General features: G+C 39.5%; 1 protein-coding gene across 1 annotated transcript in view; it reads left to right on the plus strand.

Annotated features, from left to right (window-relative positions):
- DOCK4 (dedicator of cytokinesis 4) overlaps positions 1 to 24991 on the plus strand; it is a 218055-nt gene that overhangs the window by 96068 nt on the left and 96996 nt on the right. Inside the window, exons 9-12 of the mRNA XM_088529928.1 lie at positions 9261 to 9342; positions 9925 to 9985; positions 11714 to 11846; positions 12767 to 12855. Coding sequence (XP_088386054.1) covers positions 9261 to 9342; positions 9925 to 9985; positions 11714 to 11846; positions 12767 to 12855 — 365 coding nt within the window. The remainder of the gene's footprint in view (positions 1 to 9260; positions 9343 to 9924; positions 9986 to 11713; positions 11847 to 12766; positions 12856 to 24991) is intronic.

Raw genomic sequence — 24991 nt, forward strand, 5'->3', positions numbered from 1 at the left:
CAAAAATGCATTGATTTTTTTTTTCTTTATGAGATCCTGGAAAGATCTAGCTTATCAGCTTTTATTAGAGTTGGTTTAGCAAGTAGCAATGTGACAAATTAGCTCTTCTCCAGACAATGTACGTTATTGAGTGAGACTTAGTTAACTTTATTTCTAGTCATCAGACTATTCTGTTGCTGAAAAAAACAAAAGAAAAAAAAGACAAACAAAAGCCCCAAAACACACAAAAATCCTTACCACCAACACCCTTTTGTGTAGGTAAATCACTGTATATACTCTTCATAAAGAAAATATGATGCAATAAATAGGGCAAGAGCAGAAGAAAGAAAAATCTGGGGTTTATCCTTGAAAAGATAAGCCTCAACCTTGTCAGATACCTCTAAGTCTCTTAGCTTCTCTGTGATTCAGTTTTTGTAGGTATAATGCTGTCTTCAAACTGTATAATCGACAAGTATTAATTGCCAGGCTTTAATTGCTTATGTTTAAGATATTGTTCAAGAGAACACCATGTCTGTGTGTACATACTCATACATATAAAATATATACCTACACACACCCATATATACATTTTAATGAAGTATGTTTTTTTTGTTTAGATATTAATGCTTTTGTCTTATTCTTCAGCTTACAGTTTGGTATGCAAACATAAGAGAAGTTCTTTGCAGATGCTGTTAATTTGGTACGCACAAGGTGGCTGCAGTGGTGTTACGTAGTCTCTTCCAAAATCCTCATTAGGTGCTAGACATGCAAAACCAAATGCTGAGTTTTGTGGGAATTGTGTTCCTGTCTTGATGGGGAGAACTGTGTTACCAGCTCTTGAACTGTAGAACAGAGGAGCTTAAATACTTTAGATAAGTGCTGTAGAAAGTCTGAATAAAAATAATAAGGTAACGTGCAGATTGTTATTACCATATTTATTTACCAGGTATTACTGCTTTCCAAAACTCAAACATCCCAATTTCTTTTGAGGCGTTCACCTTTCCAGTGTAGCTACAGCAAGACCAGATTTAAATTAGTGCACTTTTATTTGGAAATCTTGACTGTTTTTTGTCAAAATTTGAAAATGCAGACAGCTGTCCTCTCAGGGGCTCAATATGAAGGAAGAGTGGAGGGTGTTGAGCGTGTTCCCCGTGCTGGTTCAGACGAGCCGGCCCTGCTTCAGGCGCTTGTCTGCAGGAATGGCAGAGTTGCCCGAGTCGCAGTTGCTTTGCTGGCCTTCGCCTCCGCGCAGCGCTTGTGCCCTGTGCTGTGCCCACAGAATCACAGAATCGTTATGGTTGGAAAAGACCTTCATCGAGTCCAACCGTAAGCCCCTCAACACCATAAACCCCTCAACACCATGTCCCTAAGCGCCTCATCTACACGTTTCTTGAACACTGCTAGGGATGATGACTCCACGACTTCCCTGGGCAGCCTGTTCCAGTGCTTGACTACTCTTTCCATTGCTGAACCACAGGGAAATGCAGTGCCCTGCATCTGCAAATGTGACATAGAGCTCCTGTGGAGCAGTCTCTTCTTAACCATTTTCTTAATGTTATCTTTTTTTTTCACATAGCAGTGCTATTAATACGGCAATTTTAAGTCCTTCAGAAAGAGGATGAGAGATGTTAAGTGAGATGTTGTTTGTTGATGTATGCAGTGTGTCTGTGTCAATATGATATGAATGTCTTATCGCTAATGATCGATGCCTCTGGCCCCGTCTGTGTGAGGAGCAGAGATAAGTTGGCGAGTTAATCCTCCTGTGCCCATCACCTTGAACAACCTTGTTTGGAGTGACTGTGCTGCCCTCAAATGAACACAGGCTCTTAAGCAGCACAAACAGAACAGGCTGCTTATTGCAGACCAACAAAAGCAGGCTGTGTTAGATTTTCTGTTTTGTGAGCTTTTGGTTGCATACTTAAAACCTGTGTCTTCTTTGGACTATGGTCAAGGCATAAGCAGTCCCCCTTCCTTTGTACTGTCAGTTTCAGCTTTAGCAGCATTCATATACCTAATTTTTTTTACACCTTTTTCTGACATTCTTATTTTAGTTCCACTATTGCCTTAAAACAATTTTATTATTTCTTATTTAAAAACAAATCTATTTATATGAACATTTGCTGAAAGCTGGAACCTGAACTTTGTTTATCAAAATACATATTTCTTTGTATTATGTTTTTTTTTTCTTTTTTTTGGGAGAAAGAATACTGACATTGTTTTTTTTTTCCATCCAACTCCTTATTCTGTGCAAATCGGGAAGGATTTGGGGACAGGAAAATGCTTAAAGACATTTTTTTTTCACAACTTCCCTTAGCATTCTCAAGCCTGAGATTGCTCTGTCCTGTCCAAGAACACAAAGTAATGAAGAATTTGTCTCCTTGTGTTTTGGGGAGCAGCTTTTTAGGCAGAATTGTTTGGACCCCCAAGGCAGGGGATGAAAGAGAGGTTGTTGCATGGCAGTGACAGGACCAGGGGGAGATGAAAGATGGAGGAGAATGCACTTCCCACAGGAGCCAGCTGGCAGAGCCGGCTCTGTGCTGCCTTTATGCAGCAGTTTTCAGTGTTGCACTGGCAGTTGGTTAATCTGAGCTTCTTTCTGCTTCTCTATAGCTTGATCATCAAGGCAGGTGTGCTGTGTTAGAAATGTTATTTTGGACTTTTGTTGCATACCACAAGTGCAACTACTGCTGTTCCCGGACACACGGATCTTTCATTTTATCTCACTTAGTTACTGCTAAGAGAACAAATCACTTCTGGGGAATGGTGGGAAAAGCAGTTCAAAACAGGTCTTGGAAAGTAGCTTAAATGGTGCAATATTGGAATTAAAAAGGCTAGTTTTTAGAGTCCTGCATTCTACTTCAGCCTCTTATTGCTCTGTCTTGTGCCTCCTCAGAAACAACACAGAGGAGACAACAGCCTGGTTTTGTTTACTCCCTTTTCATTCAGGAGATAGTTCCTGACCTTAGCAGGGAAAGGCCTTGACAGCAGCTTAAAGGTTACCCTGGCACCAGAGGGGCACTGATCTTTTTAACAATCCTTACTTGTTTGGCAGAGAAATTTCTTGTCAGAGAAGTTACTTGGTGTGTACACTTCTGAATGTAGTTGCTTTAGAAAAATAAAAGTTTATTATACTTAAATAATAGACTTAATTACTTCACTTTTTACTTTCTTTAAGACAAAACACCTGGTAATTTACCTTTGTGGGCAAGAATGTATTTGTTGTGAGTGTGATTGGAGGAGGGCGCTTATAAATAGCTTAAAAGGGAACTCTGGGTTTTCAGTGACTTCAAACAAGTGTTTGAATATGTGCCCTTCCAAATACGTGCCTCAGTGTTTCCAGTTATTCCTTGAGAGCGAGAAGATGTCTGCAGGAATGCATTCAGTCCATCATGCCATTCCCCCTTCTCTTGGCATGCGTGTGTAAAGTAGTAGGAGGAGGCCTGGGGCTTCTCCTCTGTGGGCATCCTAGAACTGGGAGAGATGCTGGAGCAGGAGGAGTCAGCAGAGATCAGGGAAATCAGGGGAAAAAAAGTGGCTTCTTAGTGCCAGGCAGATGAATTGCTCCAGATGGAAAATGTAAAGGATCCCCAAGAGGCTCAACTGAATGATGCTGTTTTGCTTGAGATTACTGAGTTGTGCTTCCTGCTGTGGAAGTCTCCACATCAGAGGTCAGAACAATAAACTCTGATTTATTGATCGGTTTACCATATTAACCACACTTTCATTTGGTTTTTACAAAGCCAAAGAGCTCCAAAAGCAGAGTAAGAGACCCACTCACCCTAACAATAATAGCCTGACCCTTAATACTCATCAGATAGCTAGCAAGAGGCTCAGGTTTCAGTTTTCATTTAGGTAAATTATTTATGAATGTTTCATCACATGGGACAGTTGTTCTCAGGAACACCCAGTGTGGGGGAAAAAGAGAATCTCTCTGCCTTATAAAGACTCTTTCACAAATATCTCCTACTTGTTGGAGAAGGGAAGCTAGTTTATATAGATCTTTGATGTGATCTTGTGTAGCTATACTCTTGTTTAAAACCAATAAACCAACCCAAGCAAGACAGATGTATAGTCTGGATTAAGTTTCTCATGACCATTAGTGAGTTGCTGTCTTAATGTTTGTGTCATAAAAACTAAAAACTAACAGGAAATAACTTCAGGGATGGTAATTGCCCTGATGAGGCCACTGCAAGGTGCGCCTGTCGTGTAGCTGGTGTTTTACCAATTGCAGCTTAAAAGCTTAGCTGCACACAGAAAGCAGCACGATGTTAGTACAGGGGAATGTGCTCCAGCCCTGACATGTCGGTGGCAGGTTCAGGTAATGATGAAGTGTGTTCAGCACTGGTGATACTCAGGTGGGCTTAGAAATCATCCTAATGAGGACACACTGCGGTCGAAGGGGTGCTGACGAAGGCACAAAACGGCACAGCGACCTCTTATAAAGCCCAGATAGTGATGAATCCACAGGATTCAAGGTGCTGTTAGAGAGAGAGGGGAATATTCTTCAATCTTATTGTTTCCAGGTGCTTCTGCCAGTTTGTTCTGCCCTCTTCAAGTTTGATTTCCATCTTTGGGGTAAGACACAGCAAATCTGTTTCTATCCATGCTGTTATCTCAGTCAGTCACTAGGATAATAATCAAACCCGTAATTCAGCTTAAAGGATCTGGAGGTCTCTGTGCTGATAATACGATGCTGCAAAACCCTTATCCATGGTGGCAGGCTAAGCTCACTATTAGCGAGCGCTCCAGCTTCTAGTATATATTGTTTTTCTAGTTCTAAATGCCTGATGGTAGATTTTATTGTGCCTTTTTTATCTTGTAAACCAGTATTTCTTTCCTCTAGCTCATTAAAAATAATTGAAAATTGTTTCCGAAGTAATTTATTGCTCTTCTCAATGCCACCCTTCAGTTAAAATACAGTTGCAAGTATCTAAAATACTGTAGACAGTGTTCACAAAACCTAATTTCCTAATGCTGTCTTCAGTTAATAAAGAGATGGGGGGAAATGAGATCTCAGCTTAGATAAACACGCAACTATTTTTCTTGCCCTTCCCTTTCACCTTCCTCTCCCTTATTTTCCCTTTCCCTTGGTTCCTCAGGAACAGTACAGATAACCCATGGAGGACGGGAGGAGGCATGAAGATAGGCTTTGGTCCAGCATCATAATGTTTTTTTTTGTTTCTGTGTTTAATTTAGTGTCAATGACTTGATTGTCACCTGAAATCACATAATCTTATTTTATAATACCTGTTCTCCATGTCTCTGTCTCTTCACCGGTTATTTTATAGTGAGAAATCAGGCGTGGTTTTCATAAGTGCATAATAGAATTCACAGGGACCCAGGGGCTGCCTTGTGGAACAGCTTATGCTGCTACATGATGTAGACACTCTTACTCAGGTAGTCTTTAAGGCTACATCTGTTTCCTTCAACCACTTGCAACATGGTGCAGCACGTTTTTGTGCTTATTGTCATGAAGTACAAGAGCAACATTCTCCATCTGACATTGAGTTTGTGCAGCTGGTTTAGCTCTAGGTGATACTGTGGTGGACTCCGATGGAGAGCCTCGCTGAGCCTCCATGGCCAGTGTTCTTGACTGGAGTTGGCGAATGGCGTCACAGTATTCCCTTATTGTCGCTCATTACTTGCTATGTTTACATAAAAAAAAATTATAAAAATGTCTGAAATTGGAAGCCTTGCTGAGAAATATGACTATCTGATGACAGCTTTACCACAAGAGTGTGCCATGTGGTACAAATCTGGCTGTATTATTATTATTATTATTATTGATACTGTGCTTGTAAATCATAGAACAAACACTCTGTCTAGACTGGTAAGGCTTTCCTGCCATTTGTGAAAATACAGCAGTTTGTGGTTGCATTCCTTTTAAAAGCAGTTGTTAAGCCTGCAGATTTGGAACACATTGTTACTGCAGTAATACACGGGAAGTTACAGTACAAAAATCCCTTGTTGACCTGCTTAAATTAATCTCTCCAGCATTAGTTATTTCCTTATTTTCAGTCTGAACATAGCAGAGTTAAAATGTATATGGCATATTTAAGTGGCAAGTTTGGTGCTCATAAAAATTCCGTGCAGATTGAGCTAAAATGAAATGGTTTTAACACAAATGAAAAGTATTTCTGCTTTGGGATGCTGCTGTGCGTATTGCATGTATATATGTATGTGTGAGTGACTGCTGAGAAAACTGCTGTGAAAGAAGATCCTAGCCCTAGATTTAACTCTCTGGAGTATTTGCTGATGTTTGAAGTTGGGCTTTTGTATCTCCACCATTCTAAATCTTTATTCTGTTTTAGGAAGCCTGTTTACTTTCCTCAACCATTTTCTAACCTGCTTTTCTCTGCAGAAATCCTTTGAAATGGTTTATAAACACACATACTGAATGTCATTTTTTTTTCTCATGTAACCTTATCAGTCTAACTCTCTAAACTCTAACAGTTTCGATCTGAGTTGTAACCAATGCTCTATTTTTCCTTGAAACATCAAAATATGGAACAAGGAAACAAGGATTAAGACTTTTTTTGATTTGTTGTCCTAAGTGCCGTGCTTCAGTCACACAAAGATGTCAGGTTGAAATGAGGAATTTAGATCTGCATTCCCATTACATGTCTGTTCCAATGAGCGCACTTCTGTGTGGCATGAGAAATCTCCTTGGCTTTAATTGTATTGTGAATCATAATCTTATGGTCTGTGAGTATAAGCAGAGCTTGAAATTTTCTTATCCGAGTGGATAACAAGTAGAAAGCTTTTAAAGGATGTGCCTTTGATTCCTGCAGAATGTAGGCTTCAATAACTATATAACACACTCCCAGTTCAGAGGTTAACTATGAGCACAGCTTATCTACAGCAAGATAAAGAAAAATATCATTCATGGTTTCCCAAGAAACCGTGAAATCAACATTTCTAATCGTTGCTGCAAGTGCAAGTTATGCACTTGAAATGTCCTGTGCTATAGATACATGGATTACTTATAAAACAGTTCTGCAGACTGACGTTAGGGTAAAATTCAGGATTGCTTTGTATTGGCCAAGTATATATTGGCACGTATGAAATGCGTTGCTGGTTTCAGATCAACGAAGCTCTATTAATACTGCTAGAACAGAGGCTGTCTTTATATTTGTTTTTTTGCATGGTACTTAGCATAGTAAGGTCTTAAAAACTTAGCTGTACTGTGTTGCTGATTGTTGCTTGATAAGCAATAATCTGTGACAGATCTGAATACAAAGGTCTTAAATTTTTAGTGTATTTTTCTATCTTGTGAAATAGCTAAATTAAGTGGCAAAAAACATTTGAAAATAAAAAAATAGTGTTTTGCTGTTGATTTAAAGAATGTTTATGTGAATATGTTTTTAAAAGCTCAGTTGTAAAGTTTCCATGGAGACCTAAGCCACAGAAGATAGCTGTATCCTAAAACACAAGTGTTTCTGAGAAAATAACATTTTCATGAACTTTGAGGTATTTAAGACTGTAATTATACTATTCTTAGTTGCTGCCCTTTCTGCCGTCCGATGAAAAAGTTCCATAGCTGAAGATGACACAAATATTTTGAAATAAACCCAGTAAAGTCTGCGTACTCATAGGTTCAGCCAGCCCTGGCTAGCTGGCATGTCCAAAACAGCTCATTCCCGTATCAACCGGAGCATGGCTGGGATGTCAAGGGAAGGGATCGTGGCCTTGTGCTCGGCCTCCGTTAGGCTACGTGTAGGGTCCTGCGCCCAGCCTTGGCTCCCCCAGGACACGAAGAGGCCTCGGGGCCCTGGAGCGAGGGCTGCCGAGGTGGCGCCGGCCCTGTGAGGCGGCTCCGCCTGCTGCTGCCCGCAGGAGGCCTCCACTGGCCTCCCGGCTCATACGGAGGTGATCAGCAGTATCTACGAGCAGACGGGCTCTTTCTTGGATGCAAGGGAAAACTTAAGGATGATCAGGAGTTGGAACTGGCTGTCCACAGAGGCCGAGAGCCTCTGTCGATGGAGAATTGCAAAACCCAACTGGATAAAGCCTGGAGCCAACATGGTCTGACCCTGCTTGGAGCAGGAAGTTGCGCCAGAGACCTCGTGAGATCTCTCTTTACCTGGATCATTCTGTGAACAATTGATCCAGAGTTTGTGCAAGATGAATGTTGGTGCAATAAAAAATTAATTCATCTCTACTGAATTGGATCTCGTCCAGTTGCATTCCTAGCAATTTTCCAGCTGCATTTTTAAAGCTGTGGGTGGCACGGAAGAGTAGTAAACCATGTTTAGCCTCAGGGATAAGCAGAAGAGATGGGGAGAAAAAGAATACAATTAGTTGCAATAAAGGATTTTTTTTTCTGTTTTGAGTGTCATAGGGCATGGAGACTCAACTGTCAGGCTAGTTGGCACTGGGGACAAGAGGATGAAGAGTAACAATGATTCTACTCATCTTGTGATTACTTCTTCATTGCTTCATCTTCCACACTTCTTTCACTAGAGAAATAAGATTATTACATTTCCTGTGAGGTGTATCTTGAAGGAAAGTATTCAAAACATGGAAAATGTTTTTTTTTTCACAAATTAAATGTGGGTAATGTGACAAGTTCACTTAGAAATTGTCCATATTAGACCTACAATCAACTAAGAATGTTTCATAAAGTAATTTATTTTTCAAAGGGTCTTGTGTCCTCTTCTACTCTAAAGTAAGAATTCCCTGTATGTCTCTACTATCAGGTTCAGTATTTGTATTGGCTGTAGCATTATAACAGCTTACAGTAGATTGCATAACAGAATTCTGAAAATGTTTACCCTGCTGGAAGTTACAGGGCTTTCATAAAACTGGTAAAACCTGTGTCATCTTGAGAAATATTTTGATAGGTTTATGTAGAAAAAAAAATCCCTCGGATAATTTTTCCCTCTATCTCTGAAAAAGACTATTGGCTGATTATTGAGAGTGGTAGTCTTGATATTTGTTCATCAAGAATAGATACCAACATGTTGCACCTTGTATTTCAATTTTAGGACAAATAGATTTTATTGTATACAACTATGTATGTAATAGAATATAAAATATAGTTCTTCCAAATTATAATCAATCTTTTATTTTGTATCAAGTTTGTAGTGATTTTGTTAGATATATAAGCAAGTGTCCTCTCTCCAACCGTTCTTTCCCATTTGCATTGGTAATGGTAAAACCTTTAGAAAGAATTATTTCATTCTTTTGCATCTTGAGGAAGATCACATCTGGCAATAAGATCAAACTGAGATCTGATTTGCTGCAGTGTTGTTCAACATGTCATATTTGTTTTCTTACAGTGAAAGATTTTTTTTAAGACTGAACAGGAATGGTTTGCCAAAGTGTCCAGAAAAGCCTGAAAGACACTGTTCTCTCTTTGTGGTGAGTTCTTGCCATTCTCAGTCTTCTTCATGCTGAGTAGATTAAGTTATTTTATTACTTGATTCAGTGCTGTTCTAAACTCTGAAATTGCTATATGAAATGTAAAGGTTGGCTGAAGTATAAATTTGATTTTTCTTTTTTTGTGGCAATGTATGGACCTCATTTCTAAACTTGCAAGTGTGCACATTTTTTTCCCTGAGGAGGTCTAGCCTTTTTCCTTCTTGTACATTTTTTACACCCAGAAGATTGTTTCTTCAGCATTCTTGGTACTTTGTGTACTAGGATTTGCCCTAGTGCATTGTTGTTGTTCAAGGCACACAGTAAGTCTTTTGAATCCTTCCACTGCCCAGTTTTGCTTCATTATAGTATATTCTAGCCCAGTTCACATTTTAGAACATTAATTTTGAGTATTTTTTCATGACCTGCAGTTTAAAATGTTACAGGGATAACTTTTTAATGCTGTGTAAATGAATAGTGAAGTCATTTATCACTTTCATTAGCAGGAAAGCAATGTGGAAATATCTTTTTAAATGCCACATTTTAATGAGAGGTCAGAAATAATGAAATTCTGATTTTGTGCAGGATTTGGGTAGCAGTGAACTCAGGAAGGACATCTACATCACTGTGCACATTATCCGAATAGGTGGGTATTACAGACTTGAGTAGAAATTTCACATTTGGTAGGTGCAGGGCAGTAAACAATGGCAGCAAGAAACCCTGCTTGAGGTCAGTTTTGGGCTCTGTTGAACTAGTTAGACTGTTGAGTAAGTTTGGAAACAAAAACGCTTCTATCCTGATGTCAAAATTCTCTGGAATTTCTCTATGCTGTTTTGGCTACTTTTTAAATTAATATATAACGTCTGGGGGAGTATGTTTAGATGTGAAATTGTTCAGATGAATTTCATCTTCTGCCTGACCCTTCTGAAAAGAAGGAGCGTTAAGGAGATCTCACATGAATTTTAACCCATGATGGTGCAAGTAATTACAATGTTCTCTCAAATGTAGCTGAAGAGATTAAAAGTGTGTGTTTTTTTGTTACATATTTATTTTAAGAAGTTGTCTGGGCTGTACTGATCTGAAACAAATTTTAAGTGTGAACTCCTAGATACATTCAATTTTCTCTGTAAAGCATCTCTGCAGTTGTAACAGTGCAGTACTGACTATATTTTTTGCTGTTCTTGAAAAATATATTGGTTTGAAATACAGTAGCTCAAATATATGCAGACTCCAGAAACAACTCGCTACAAAATAAGCAATATTTTAAAGCTTTAAATATTTTTACTTGCATTTTTATGCTGTTTTAGTGTTTCATCAGAATACCAGCTACTGTGCTTTGTTTTTATTAGTAAGGATGGGGAGATAATTTGATAGCCTCTAATGTAATGCAAGTAAATTTGGAGAGAATAAATGTTTCACGGGAGAATAGAGAGTTGACTTTTTTTTTGTACTGAATGCTTTTCAAATATATTCTCAGTCAAGATTATAAGTGAATCATTGAAATATTAAAAAGTTAAAATCAGATTTATATGCTGTGTGATGTGAAGAAGAGCAATTACCCTTGGAGCTTCTGTGGTGCCTGGGAGTCCTGGGGGGAGGCCAGTGTCCCGCAGCAACCGCAGCCGGAGGTTTTTCTTGTCAGAAATGAAGACTTTGTGGGAAAGATGCATCGCTGCCAGTATGCAATTGAATAAAATGGTTAGAAAGAGGGCTGTTTCATATGCCAGGATTGCAATGAGAGGATTGAGCAATTGTATTTAAATCAAATAGAAAAGGCTAAGAAAAATACTTTGTTTCCAACTCTGTTTTCCTTGACTGCCTTCTTTCTTTCTTTCTTTCTTTATCATAGTTTATTTTTCTGCCCTTTGTCATCATTCCTCCCCATCTTTCATCTCTACTTTTGATCCCTGCAGCTCCTAATCACCCCCTCGTTAGCTAGTTGCCCATTTGGAGGCACCACTTGATTACTAAACTGTAATGGCTCAATCAGAACACCTCTCACAGATCACGGGGAGGAGGATCAAGTGTTAAGTAACGTGTCATGTCTGAACTCAGAATTTAATTTGGTGGTGTCATGAACAGGGGCTTCAGAATCACTGGGTTTTAGAAGGAATTGCCTATTGAGTGGAGGATGCGAAGGATGAGGAGTTTCTTTGGCCTGAGACCTTCCAAGGTCAGCACATGTTTAGTGACCTCACTTTATCTTTTGTCCTTGGAACAGGGCAGAGGGAGGAGATTTGCAGGCAGTGCTCTTGGGTTTGTCTGCTCAGACCCATCTCATCGGGGCTTGCACTGCTCTCTGCCTCCCTTCTGTGGTTTCAGAGGGAAGCGGTTCTGTGACTTACCCATATCAAATGTATATTTTGTTTGGCAGGTCGAATGGGAGCTGGAGAAAAGAAAAATGCTTGCAACGTCCAGTACAGACGGCCCTTTGGCTGCGCTGTCCTCAGTATTGCAGATTTGCTGGCAGGAGATTCAAAGGATGATCTCGTCTTAAAAGTATACATGTAAGGAATGGTCTCTTTTTAATTTTTACAAGATCTTTGAGTCAGTTTACATCAGCAGCAGTGGTTTTAAATGCAGGGTGAATAAGTAGCTGTAGCACTTTTATGTTGAAAAAATGTGATAGAGTTTTCTTTTTTTGCCACAGTTCTTTTTTTTTGTCACAGTTTAGAAATTTCAGCTAGTTCTACAGATTTTTTTATTAAGTGGGCTAATAATGAAAGAGAGGACTACATTCTTTTAAATCTTCTTGTATGTTTCAGCATTTGTCACATCCTTGTAAGAGCTTCTGGAGCTCTCTTTTTATGGCAACATGAAGTGCTTTTAACACTAGTTTGAATGCCTTGTGCTGCCTAAGCAGCTACTGGAAGTACTTGATGACTCCAGAAAAACACAGGCTTATAACTTTTATGCAATAAAGTGATTATATAACTGGCATAGCAAAAGTATAAAAGACAGTACAGGAGAATGAAGAAATCAAAAATAGATTTGTAAATGAATAGTTGATTAAATAGTAAATGTTGGCTGATGCTAGGCTGGAATAAAGCTCAATTTTCTAGCCGTATCAACACAGAGTATGTAACTTCCTGCTGATCTTGGACACACTGTAGTAAGGAATGTTCTGTGGAGCGGTCTGTTTGAAATGCCTAAACAAGGGACTCCGTTTGGAGGCTGTGCCCCACTCAGGGCTTAGGAAAACTCTTCATATCCTTCTCCTGCTCTTTCTACACAGAACAGGTCTTCCCATCATGTACTTCTTTCCTGTTAAGAGCACTCTCATTACTAGGCCTTTGCATCAAGACAGTCAGTTTGATGGCACTTTATTGCCTCCCATATTGTTGTTAGTTTGAACAGAAGAGGATTTATTTAGAGATGTGATGAAGCAAGCCATGTTTCAGATTTAAGAATACTCTCATTTTTGTAGGTGCAACACAGAGAGTGACTGGTATCAGATCCATGAAAACATCATAAAAAAGCTAAACGCACGTTACAACTTGACAGGCTCTAATGCAGGTGAGTATGTTGCAACAGTTTTATTTAAAATTTTAGGGCTTTTTTCAGCTTGTATATGAAGTGGCTCTATTTTAGAATGATTAATATCTATGAAAGCAAGATTTTTTTGTCATACAAAAAAGCATATTCTTATGTTACCTATTGCCTTTCATGTCCCTGAATTCTCTTAAAAAAAAAAAAAAAGCATTTGTAGTTTTAAAGTCTTCTTTATGCTGAGCTGAATAAAGCTGAGCTTTTGCCTGGGAGTTCTGCTTACACATAGGGCTGGTCAGATTTTTGTATGATCATTACTCATTTGCACTGCTCGATGATTTACACTTCTGCTTTACACTGTCATCAGGAAAATAAAACAAGCCACTGGGATTGTATTTTAAACTTTAGAAAAGAATGCACAGGGAACTACCAGTCTGTTATCTGGGTTCCTACTGGCCAGCTGAATGAGATGCTGAGTTAAATGTTTAAGGAATTACCATGAGTCTTCTGTAGTCAGCTGTACATCACTCTGTCTATTTTCAAAATAAATTTAAATGCAACCTATATTTTTCATGCTTTAACTTTATCTTAGTTCTCTTGAAATAAAAATAGTTTGAGGCTAGTAGAAAGAAAATCATTAGTATTTTAGATTTTAATATTCAAATGAGTCTACATCCCGAAATGAAACTTGAAATTTGTCACAGAAATGAGAGGTGCCTTCTTCTTTCCTTGCTTAGAATAAAGGAAGGAAATAGCAGACACTCTTAATACCTGATAAATGGTTCCAAAAATGGTCCCTGCAAAGGATTGGCATAGTTCAGTTGAGGGCTGCTGCTTTACAGCCATGGTTGGCCCTTTACCAATAAGCCTTCCAGACTTTCTTCAGCTCCAACACAGCATTGGATTTCATTGCAAGTCGAGCTTATCTTCTAGGGGGGCTTCTAGTACTAGCTGTTTCTGGCTTGTGTAGCCTATGGGAAGGAGTTTAAAATGAGCTCTGATCTTCCACTGAATCGTATCAATGTTGCATGCTCAGCAGCTCCTGAGCAACAGCCTAGGCCTACTCCCAGACGCATCAGGCACAATTCATGCATATTTGCACGTCCCCCTTAGGAGAAATCTCCCCAGTTCATCTGCAGCCTCTTTCACTTGTCACATGTTTGCCCTGTTAAATGGAGGTTCTTGGTCGTGCCATCTCCAGGGCCTGTATTGTGCTCATTGCATTGCAGTCATAACTTCCATTTGCCTCAGCTGACTAGCAGGTAACTTGAACTTACGGGCAAGGTGCATTCCTTTAAAGTAAATTAAATATTAAAATACATTTGTTAATGTTAACAGAGGATGTTGTTTATTTTAAATAACAAGTGAGGTCCTTGATTTCAAGCTACTAGGTCCTTGTACAGAGATGCATATGTTTGCAAGAAATGCCATTTCTGGCTTATTTTTTTAATTCCCACTTCTACCTTATAAAACCTCTAAATTTATACATGACAGAATTTTAGTGCTGTAGATTTGTGAATAATTTCTTCTAAATTTAGGGAGTGCCAAAACGGAGGTTTCCGTTGTTTGAGTGCTGTAGAGCATTAATGAGCCAGATACTGGAATAGCCTTGAGTTCTAACAGAGGCTGAAGATGTCAAACTTCACCTACGTGTCTCTGAAAATTTTCCACACATTTTTCAGTTAGCTACCTAATCTCATGTTGTATATTTTAAAAATATTTTGTTTCATTCAATATGTGTATTAGGGCAAAGGTTTGAGAGAGAAAGGGGAATGTTTTCTTGTGTTTGTTATTGCGTGCTCAGGTACATACTAAGAAAGCTGTTGGGGTAGGATTATTTTCTTAAGGCATATATGCACAGTCTTAGTTCTGACATTGCCTAGTATTTGAATACCTGGCCTCACTGATTTCATTCCAAAAAATGCAGTTATTTAATGAACTCATATTCATCATTGTGTACATATGTTAAGCATACGTTTTATGGCAGTTTATACTAGCAGTACCTCTCAAACTAAGCAAGTTACCCAGAAGGCTGATTTGATTCAGTGTTCTTGTCTCAGGGAATTTAAAACTTCAGACTGATTAATTTACTGAGAATAACTGTATTACATACAGATAGAGTCTGACCTTCATGGTACAAAGCAGAGGTAAGAGCATCTTGCTTTTGAGGAATGAGAATAACCGAAGGAAAGCTGTCCTCTAGTAGCTCTTTTAATGCTAACGTGGAAATCTTAATATGCTGTTTGCTATGCTAAACTGTGCGACTGACCATCAGCTGGATGCCAGTGAGCACCTCTCATTGTGTTCAAACTACTCTCACATTGCGCTTTTGCTAATAACTGCACTGTTTGGGAAATTAATGTGACATACTTAAGATTCAACACTTGAAGCTTTTTACTGCAAACTGAAAGTATAGCGTATCAAAGGGTCTCATTCTGTGTTTTTTTTTCATTTAAGTTGTTCTCTGGCTTCAAATAGAACTCCTTGAGTTTTTAAAAAAACAGGAGTTGAAGAATCAGGTCTTTGATATGTATAGTGTATGATTAGTGTAAATCATTCTTGCGACTGCCAGGGATCTGGCAGAGTTTTAGCCAGTGCTGAATGTTAGGATGAAAATGCTTATCCTCTGTATTGCTGAAGGACAGTTGTTTCTGTTCATGTATCAGCCCTGAAAAGACTCATTTTATACTGGTAATGTGTCTTGTGGTCCTTATACACAGTAAAGGAAAGGTGGGGTTTGCTGTCTTAAAGGCAGGATATGTAATATACTTAGGAGAAAGGGGAGGTTGGCAATGTATTGTGGTGGCGAATTATCTCCTTAAAAGCATTAATGTCCTTTTGCACCGCAGTATGTGCTTACTCTGTGATATATCCTTTATCCTTTTCCATTCTCATGAGATAAGAGTTCAGTCTTAAATACCCAGCTGTCCTAGGAGACCTCTGATAAATTTGAGTACTCTTAATTATGTGAATATTCAACATGAAAGACATGTGGGACACAAATTATTTTTCCGGATTACAGGGGACAGAAAACTGAACCTGGCATAATTCAAGCTCAGTTACGTTTTGAAAAAGCTCTATCAGGGGAGGGAGGCAATGAGGGAAAGGAGCTCAGAATTCCAGCAGTGCCTGCGAAGTTGGAGGGAGGGAGAGGATGCGAGTGGTACGGCCCCTTTAAGTAGAGGAGTGAGCAAATGCAAAGATAAACCATGAAAGGTTATTTACATCTCACATGTGAAACTTATTCCTCTGCAGTTGCTTAGCAGCCAGGAGAAACACTTGTAAGGCCTGAGCAGTATGTTCAGATACTTCTGCTGACACCTCATGGAAAATGCTGTAGTTACACTAGTGCATGTGGAGTGTCATTTGTATTTTTCTTTGCTATCTTTTTCTATACTATAATTAAATGTCTGGAAGCCACATTAGTGTGGTCTGCCATCTTGTAAGTACCCCTAAAGAGGAGAAAATGTCACATTACTAGAGCCTTTTGTTTCCTTCTCGTGATGAACCATTGTTAATATGAACCAAAAATAGGAAAAGAATTTTGCTTTATGTCGGAAATTGCCTTTTTTTAAGTCAGGCTAAAAACAAGACTGAGAAATGAATCAACAAGCAACAACAAAAATGCCTCAGGCAGTTGTCTGTCTCCTGGGCCTTTCCCCCATCCTCAGGGTTCTGTCCCCTTAAGGCCTATAGTTCTTGTTCAGTCCGGAAGGTTTTCCAGAATTTTTGGTTTCCACGGTTGGTATCTCCCATCCTTAAGACCAAGTTGTTTGTTAGCTAATTCATAATGTCAACAAGCACAAATCTTCCTGCAAAGGCTCTCCAAACATACTGCCACCGTCTTGCATATAAATCTGACAGTCACACTGTGCTCTTGTGTTTAGTGGTCAACCCCCAGAGCCCCGAATGCAGCCACCCTGCTCTGGCTCGCAGTGCGTAGCTCGTGTGCACACACCTCTGGCATCTTATTCTCTGCTTGGGGCCAAAACAGGATTGAAGAAAGACACAGAGTGAGCGCAGGCAGGGGCAGCGGCCTCGTGCTTGTGGACAGGCCTTTGCCCCTCGCGGCGCGCGCAGCAGCGGGCGAGGAGAGCCTTGTGGATGGGCTCTGCCCACGGAGGGTGGCTTCTGCCAGCCTGGTGTGCAGAACGAGCTCCCGAGCAGCAGCTGTAGCAGGGTCAAAATCGTGGGTCAAATTCCCCTTCTCCACTGCCCTTTGTGGCTGCCGTCGGTAATCAGCTTTACTAGAGCCTGGATGCCTGATGTGGGTGGCTGGGCATTATTGCGGGGGCGAGATTTTATGGCCTTTGCAGCATTTAGTAGTGTGTTTTTATTTGTTACTTTACGCTTGTATTAGTTGTTAAATAAGTACTATTTATAGCAGAAACAAACCTAGTGTCAGTAAGAGTTACAGTAAGGCTGACTGTGAAAACTACTTTGGCTGTAATATTTTCCTTTAAAATAGAGGCTAGCTACTTTGGTTTTAACAAAAAAAATCTGTGGAAAAATTCATATCCTGATATAGACATCAAACCTAATTGCGCCAGTCTTTCAAGTACGATAACACATTTATAGTCTGTATCTGGAGGACCACAGATAGTGAAATTTAGCCTGCAGTTGCAGAAAACAGTTGCTGGCTTCTCTGACACCGAGTTGTTCTTCTCTCTCCCCTCCCTGCCCCCATGCTGCTGGAGGTTGCTTTTGTTTTGTTGCTTTTTTGCTGCTTTGGCAATTCATTCAAATTGGGGCAGTTCCAGGCTATGCAGCTGCTGCACTAAAGCTGCAATAAAGGTTGCTACAGAACTTCTGCACATTCTTTGGTTCTAATTTTAATAATCTGAATTTTGACATGCAAGAGCTGTAGTAAACATTGTAGTTTTAATTCTGATGTAAAAATTCAAAAAAAAAAGTAATTTCAGAGAAATAAGATGCCCATTGCCTATTATGACAAAACCCTTACCAACACCAACAGTGTATTTCAGATAGTGAAGAATTAGCTTGCCAAAGTCCTTGCTTTTGTGTCAAAACTCGGGGTTCGTCCGGGTGTCAACGTTACTTCGCAGGGTAGCAACGTGGGCCGTCCTTGATGATCTTAACTCTTCAAGTATGAGTGTGACACTGTGCTCTGTGCCTTTCCTGGGACCGCAGGAGAACAGTATTGCGAGTGGGCTGCTTTTCTCTCCTCTAGATTAAAGCCAGCACTGATGCACAAAGTACCTGGTAGGCTCTTATTGATCATGTAAGAGCTGTTTCATTTGCCAAGAGAATTACTCTGCCATCAGTGAACCTGTTGGTTTTTAAAATGGTATGAAGTGCATGCTAGGACAAGGAGCAAAACAACAAAGCCAAATCTGATTGTCATTAAAGAGGGCTTTATTTAAAAATAAATATGTAAAATTCAAAGAACAGAACCCCAATTTTACATTCTTATATAGCCCCCCATGTTTTTTTTTTCTGATATTTTTAATAAGAATTGCCACCAGTGCAACTTTGTATTTTTATCTAAGGCACAGCATGGTTTTATATTTCAACTTTTGAAACTTTAAATACAACATGTTATGGTGGAAAGAATGGTAGTGTGATGAGCTTCTGAGAGCTTCTGCACGCTATTCCCTGTCCATAATCACCCACTCAGGCCTGTGAGCAAGTTGCACTGTAGTGACTCTAAATGCCATCAGGTGCAAGGTCTTCTTGTGGGCACCTGCATCTAAGGTACCTTTGATTTTTGCCATTGCTTGAAGTTTAGACCTGGGAAGCAGCCCAGTGTGCTGAGGGTACTCGCACTGTCACTGTCACTGTCCTCTAGATTCAGTCTAGGTTTAGCTGCCCAAACACGAGGGTAGAAGGAATGCTGGACCTGACTGTTGAGACTTCCCTGATCGTGCTCTTTCAGAGAATGTTTAAGTCCGTACTGGGCTTACCATAAAAAATAAGTACTTCAGTGTTTCAGATGTACTTCAAAGAAAGATAATGCCTTGGTTCAGATTGATTTGGAAAAAGATTTTTGGTGTGTCTCACGTGTCCCAGGTGAGCACGCTAACGCGTTTCAGACTTCCTCGCAGCAACTATTCAGATCTGCATACAATCAGGAAATACTCATTATGCCACGGGGAAAGAGAAAGTGGCTCTAACGTCTGCGTGTGATTTTTGGTAAGAGTGATCTGTATTCACGTCCTCTAACACATGCTATTGCTATTAGGAGGAGAAATAGAAGAGAAAATTTAAACCTTGCTCTCCAGTGTTATGTGCACGCTCTCTATTGAGCTTTTTTTTTTAAAAAAAAAAAAAAAAGTCACTGCAACTTCTTTTTTTTTACCCCACTCCTTTAGAGTGAAAGAGTACGTGATTTAGTTTTACTTTAAGGGTGTCTGAAACATTTGTGTTTGGTACTAGAGGTACCAAACATCTTCATAAATCGAATTTTAGGAGCTCACAGAGGCATCCAGGTAACTTCGCTTTTATTGTATGTCAGTTCCTTTGCTGTCTTTAAGGATTATAAGGCACTCAGGTGCCTCAGTGGCTATGGTCAAAGAAGTGTATTGGAAAAATGAGTAGATCTGACCCTTTTCAATATGTAGCTTATTATTATTTCATTTATCATCAGCTTACAATGTTGCAGCAAAATTTGAGGATTGCTATTGTATCTATACCTCTGTGGTAAACATATTAAATCTGTATATGTAAAGAACTAATTTTTGTGGCATTAAACAGGAAAAGCTCATGTGTAAATGCCGAAGGCAGATTTCTCTAAGTCTCAAAAAAGCTACATGTGCCTGATGCAGTAGTTCTTGAGAGATGAGACAAAGCAGGTCGATATCATTACAGATCTATAGAGATTCATTTGCTGATGTGAGAAGTTACAAAGGCAGCTGTTTGTTGGCTCCCAAGAACATTCCACAACGATAGCAGGCGTGGTGGGGGAGATCTTTTCCTGTACCATTTTCTTGGAACACTTTGAATGAATTAGATAAGGTGATGGAACCAAATGGCTTGTTTGCTGAATACAGTGTGGTTTTCTGTGGTAGTAATGCCAAAAATACATTGTGACTTCACTGGAAACACTGTTTATTATATGTTAACTTAAACGGAAATTTACAAGAGACTCATTCAAAAAAATGAGATTGCTATTATTATTCTTGACTCGAGCATCATTTCTTTTAACTGTTTTACTTTCAACCCCATGGCAGCGTTAATTTTCAGTAGTTCCACAGGGGTCAAACTACAGCTCTTGGGGAAACTACATAAACCATACCCTCTTGTATACAGTTTAGGACATAAAAAGAATAAAATAGGAAATTATTGTGTTGTATCCAGTGGTTGGCAGGAACATAAATCTATCTTGAATATGACAGAGACGAGAACTAAACCTGGAATCTGCTATTAAGGCAAATCCAGGATGTGGCTGAGTTGCAAAAGAGATGGTCTGAAGTCTGTTAGCCACAAGCTTTTCCACAAGCTTTTATTTTTTTTTATTTTTTTTTGAGAGAGAGAGAGAGAGATTGGTCTTCATGTAGGTTCTTTGGATGTATAGTTTACAGTGTGTAATAATTCTTGTCTTGTTCTCATGATACCTGTGCAAATTTTTTTTTTATATTTGTTTTTATTTCTGCAAGGAAATTGGAATATGAAAAAAAAGTGTTATCAAAATGTCTCTCCAGTTGAATAATAAACATGACAGCTAAAGAAGCTTACTTTCAACACCGTTTACTTTAAAGACTGTTGAAGAATTAGACTTTCAGAATTAGACTGTTGGGCAGAATTAGATTTGTGGCACATTTTATTCTAAAAGTTCTGTGTTTGTAGAGGTAGTCAAGACTCTGAATTGTTATAGTTTAAAGTTAGATTCTTAAGCTACTCCTTTTGCCTCACTAATTTACTCTTGTATTTGAGTTTAAGTTCATCCCAAGTTATGCAGGATAATAGGAGACTGCTTAATGATTGGGACAAATCCATGGTGCCCTGACTGCAAGTCGGATGTCAAGAGATCCCTGTCTTTGCCATATGTTTGCCAGGATTCCCGTAATGAGGGAATAAAGATAACCATCATTAGGGAAATTTTTCATGGTGTCATCTACCATGATATCATAAGCTGCATTGGAAGGGACCTCAGGAGGTGATGTGGTCCAACCTGAGCTCAAAGCAGGAACAATTTCATAATGGATCTGACTTTGAAGTTTGGCAAGATTACTCTTTCAAAGTCAAATTTCATGATATTGTTATCTTAATCCAACCGGGCCAAAATAAGTTCTACAAAGCAAACAAGCAAACAAATCCACGGGTTTGGGAATGTCTGGTTACCTCACCTTGTGCCCCTAACGGTTTTGATTGATAGTGTTAACCGATCCTAAATGTCAGCCTAGTAACTCTGCCAGAAAAGATGCTAGTAGGCAGGCCCGTGTCAAGATGCAGGGTTCGAGGTGCTCTGAGACTAGTCTGCAGCGGGAGTGTTTGAACAGGAGCAGTCGTGGGTGTTCTGTGGCAGCCTGCGGCTTCCCGCAGCCCTCCCTCTCCTCCAGCCGCGTCCTGACACCGCGCTGGAGTGCTCTGCTGTACTCCTGGAGATTGCAAACAAGAAGGTAGAAACTGATGGCACTGCTGCCGTTTCGTCTCCTGTTTCACCAGAGCTAAATTCTGCACTACTTGGCTCAAAGGGAAGCCAAACAGAGTCCACGTAGAGTCGTTACTCACCTTGCGGTGGGGAACTGCAGAGGTCCCATGAGCTGATCTCACTTAGGAGCATCATTTTTGCACAGTAAGGTGCAAAACTAGTAGGGTGAAAAACTACAAGAGATCAAACACGGCAGAGAACTGGTAGCTCACTAAAGGAGTTTATAGAGCACAGTATCTTTAAGAATGGAGCAGTGGTAACTTCCAGGGAGCATCTTCTGGCCCCAAGAACTAGTGTGGCTGTGTTTGCTTGATGCTGTTGTTATCAGATAGCTGTTCCCCACTCGGCTGTTGCAAGGAGACCCTCTGCCTGTGAGTCAGTGTGAGGGGAACACCTGTCAGCACAAAAAGGGCTTGTAGGCTGATAGTGGAGAGAGGAGTGGGAGCCACGGCTAGAGGGAAGTGAGGAGCAATGAGGACAAAGAGGGGTCACTGAGGGCCTGGGGGGCTGTGTTGTGTCGCCCTGTGGGCCTCACCATGCCATCCTCTTCCTGGACACCTTTCTTCATGTACACAGAAAAGAGTAGAGCAAAACTAAATACATCACTTTTAAGTAACTCCTGAGCAAGTGCTTCATTGTGTAAGACCACCCCTTGCATCTCTGCTCAGCAAAGAGAACCCCTGCCTGCTCTCAGCAGGGTTCACAGATGTCAGCAATGTTCTGCTCTGAGATTTTCTGTCTACACATCACTTATATTTATACCGCAAGTGCATTTGCCTAATTTCTTGCAGTTCAGTGACAATTTATTAATCTGACAGTTTTAATATTTTATTACATTTTGTGACAAGGAGATTATAGGGATTCTATTCTGATATATTTAAAAATTAGTTGGCACCGAGGGCTGCTATTTGCAATAAATATAAAATAGGAATAGTGCTCGTGCTTCATTGTAAGCACACAATGAATTAAGGCATTCCCTTTTGCTCTCAACAAGTGCTAAACTGAAAGATTAAATATTTATAGAGAATTCTGCACATATAAATTATTACTCAAGGCCATTTGAATTATAATTTTGAAGTATGGAAAAAGTCAGCTTTAGGGCAGATTTTTGCCAGAGGTTTTTATAACTTTTCCTTTTCCAATACTTCGAATACGGAGTTGCTGATACTGCTCAACAGTCTCCTGTTAAAAACTTCATCCAATTTAGGGAGTAGACAAATCTCTAAAATGTGTAGGCTAATCTAGCATATATCAATGGTGATATTTTGGGAAAAGATTAATTCTTGAAGGCAGACTCAGTGATGAGTCACATGTAATCTTCTACGTTTATACAGAAGTTTGAGCTTCTCTTGTTGCCTCGTTCTGGCTGTTTACCCAAAGGATCTCAAAATCAAGTTCAGGATAGTTTTTCAGTGTACTTAGCTGTGTGTGCCCTTCACATAGCATGAGTGGTAGATGCTCTTGGAGATGAGGACTTTGTTAACTTAAATTCAAACTTGCTTTTAGAAAAGAGTGAAAAACCTGTTTTTTTGGTACTTTAAGGATCATTTTATATCAGGTCAAAACTGATGATTTGCCTTCTCAGTACTGCAGTTATGCATGTGATTGAGATTGGAGTTTCCTTTGATAATTTAAAGTAATCACAGTGAAGCGACTTACAAGGTCTGCAGGGGTTGAATCTGCCTCTGTTTCTCTCAATTTTCAAAATGGAATTTGTGGGATTTAATCATAGATTTTCCTGCAACCAAATTTCACAAAGTTTACATGATTTTTTTTTTCAAATCCATTTTAAACTGCTATATAAACTTTGCTTGCCAATAACAGTATGGAAATCTGCTGGTTTTGTCTTTGCCATTACAACTTCAGATACAGCCCGGAATTTGAACACCTGTATGCTTTCAGGATCATTTCAGCAGCCTTCGGCTGCTTTGTTTGGACAGATGCCTTATTTTATTACCTTTCCTAAAATACAAACAGTGCTGGATAGCATTCTGTCTACGCTTTTCCTGTCAGCTTCCTGAGCAGCTGCCAGGCATCTTCTTTTTAATAAGATCTGGGCTTCTGTGCCGCCGGTAGATAGAAGCTGAATATAAACACTTTCTCCTCCCCGCAGAAATGCAAATGCAAATAAGTGGTCTGTAAGTGTAATGAACAGTTGCTGCCTTCTTCCTACCTAAATACAGAAATCAGTAATGCACTTCAAGAGCTGTCTTAATGTGAAATGACAGATCTAAGAAAAATATGGAATGCTTATTCAGCAACTTGTCAATTTTGGTATATCATCTTTCATCTGAATGATAAAACTCATCTGTGGTAAACTATGGTATAAGTTAATTGTGGGAAATCGCTTGTGCTTAAAAAAGCAGATAGTAAAAAGCAGGTCTGCTGGCAGTACTACCACTGTTTCTGAAAGCAGTATTTTCAAAACTGGAGCAAATAGAGAATGATCACTCACACAAAGGGTTTTAATTATTACTGGCGAGATTTTGTTTGCGGGAACAATTGCAATTTTGTACGAGGGGACAAAACTAGACTATGTACCTGATTAAAGAAAATGTGTCAGTAATTCAGAGACATTTTCATTTTTATGATATAGCTCCTAATGCTCAAGAAATGGCAAAGTTATTGTTGCAAAGTAAGTACTTTGTAGGCTCCAGCTTTCAAAATGATGCAACGGTCATACCAGCAAAAGTCAGATACAGTGCAGGGTGGCATTTTACATAATTTTCTATTCTGTTTTTTTTCTGTGCACATCTATTCCAGCAGACAGGCTTTATTTTTTCTGAAGCAGAACTCTTCTGGAATTAGTTTATAATTGATAATTATAGTGTCTATAGCAGGAGCTTGAGACAAGAGAGAACTGGTGTTGACACACATTACGGAAGTGGGGGCAAATTAAAATTAAAGGAATTTTGCCCTTTTTATATGTCAGAAGTGGAATGTATGCATCCACAAGAGATATATTAATGAGTTACCTTTGGATTTCCATATACGATTCTTTTTTATGACTGCATTCCTTTTCCTTGAGTATCATTTCCATTTCTCTGAATAGCTACTGGCCCCTGCTACATTACTCTCTGATGGTAACATTGCTTTCTAGAGCAGTAAGGTCAGAGCACTTCCGTTCTTCCTCTTGAAAATAATCACCTGAGAACTGAGATCAGGGGCTTTCTGGACATTGCAAAGATACACAAAATTCTCCTTAAATTTTGGTGAGGAAGGTGGAGTCTTTCAGCTAGTTGCTTCTTCTTCATCCCACTTTATTTTGCAATGTGTTTAAGGGAATCCGTACTTAGTTCAACTGAATGTGCAACCACTTGAAAATATGAATTGCTTTATGGAGTTTTAAGTGATGTTAGTTAACTGATCATCAACTAATTTGATGTGTAGTTAGGCAGCAAGCTTTAGTCCCTCAGATAATGTAGTCTCTCTCTGTATAGTAATGATGAACTCTGTCAAGTTCAGCAGAAGTCCTGGTGAGCTGCCTCATGTCTAGTATTTCAGATGTTCCTCAGTCATGAGAAGCATTTAGTTTCTTCAGCAAGTGCATTG

This window comes from Tinamus guttatus, unplaced genomic scaffold (assembly GCF_059628265.1).
Source record: "Tinamus guttatus ecotype Peru unplaced genomic scaffold, ASM5962826v1 Tinamus_guttatus_pri_ptg000355l, whole genome shotgun sequence".
Classification (NCBI taxonomy): Eukaryota; Metazoa; Chordata; class Aves; order Tinamiformes; family Tinamidae; genus Tinamus; species Tinamus guttatus.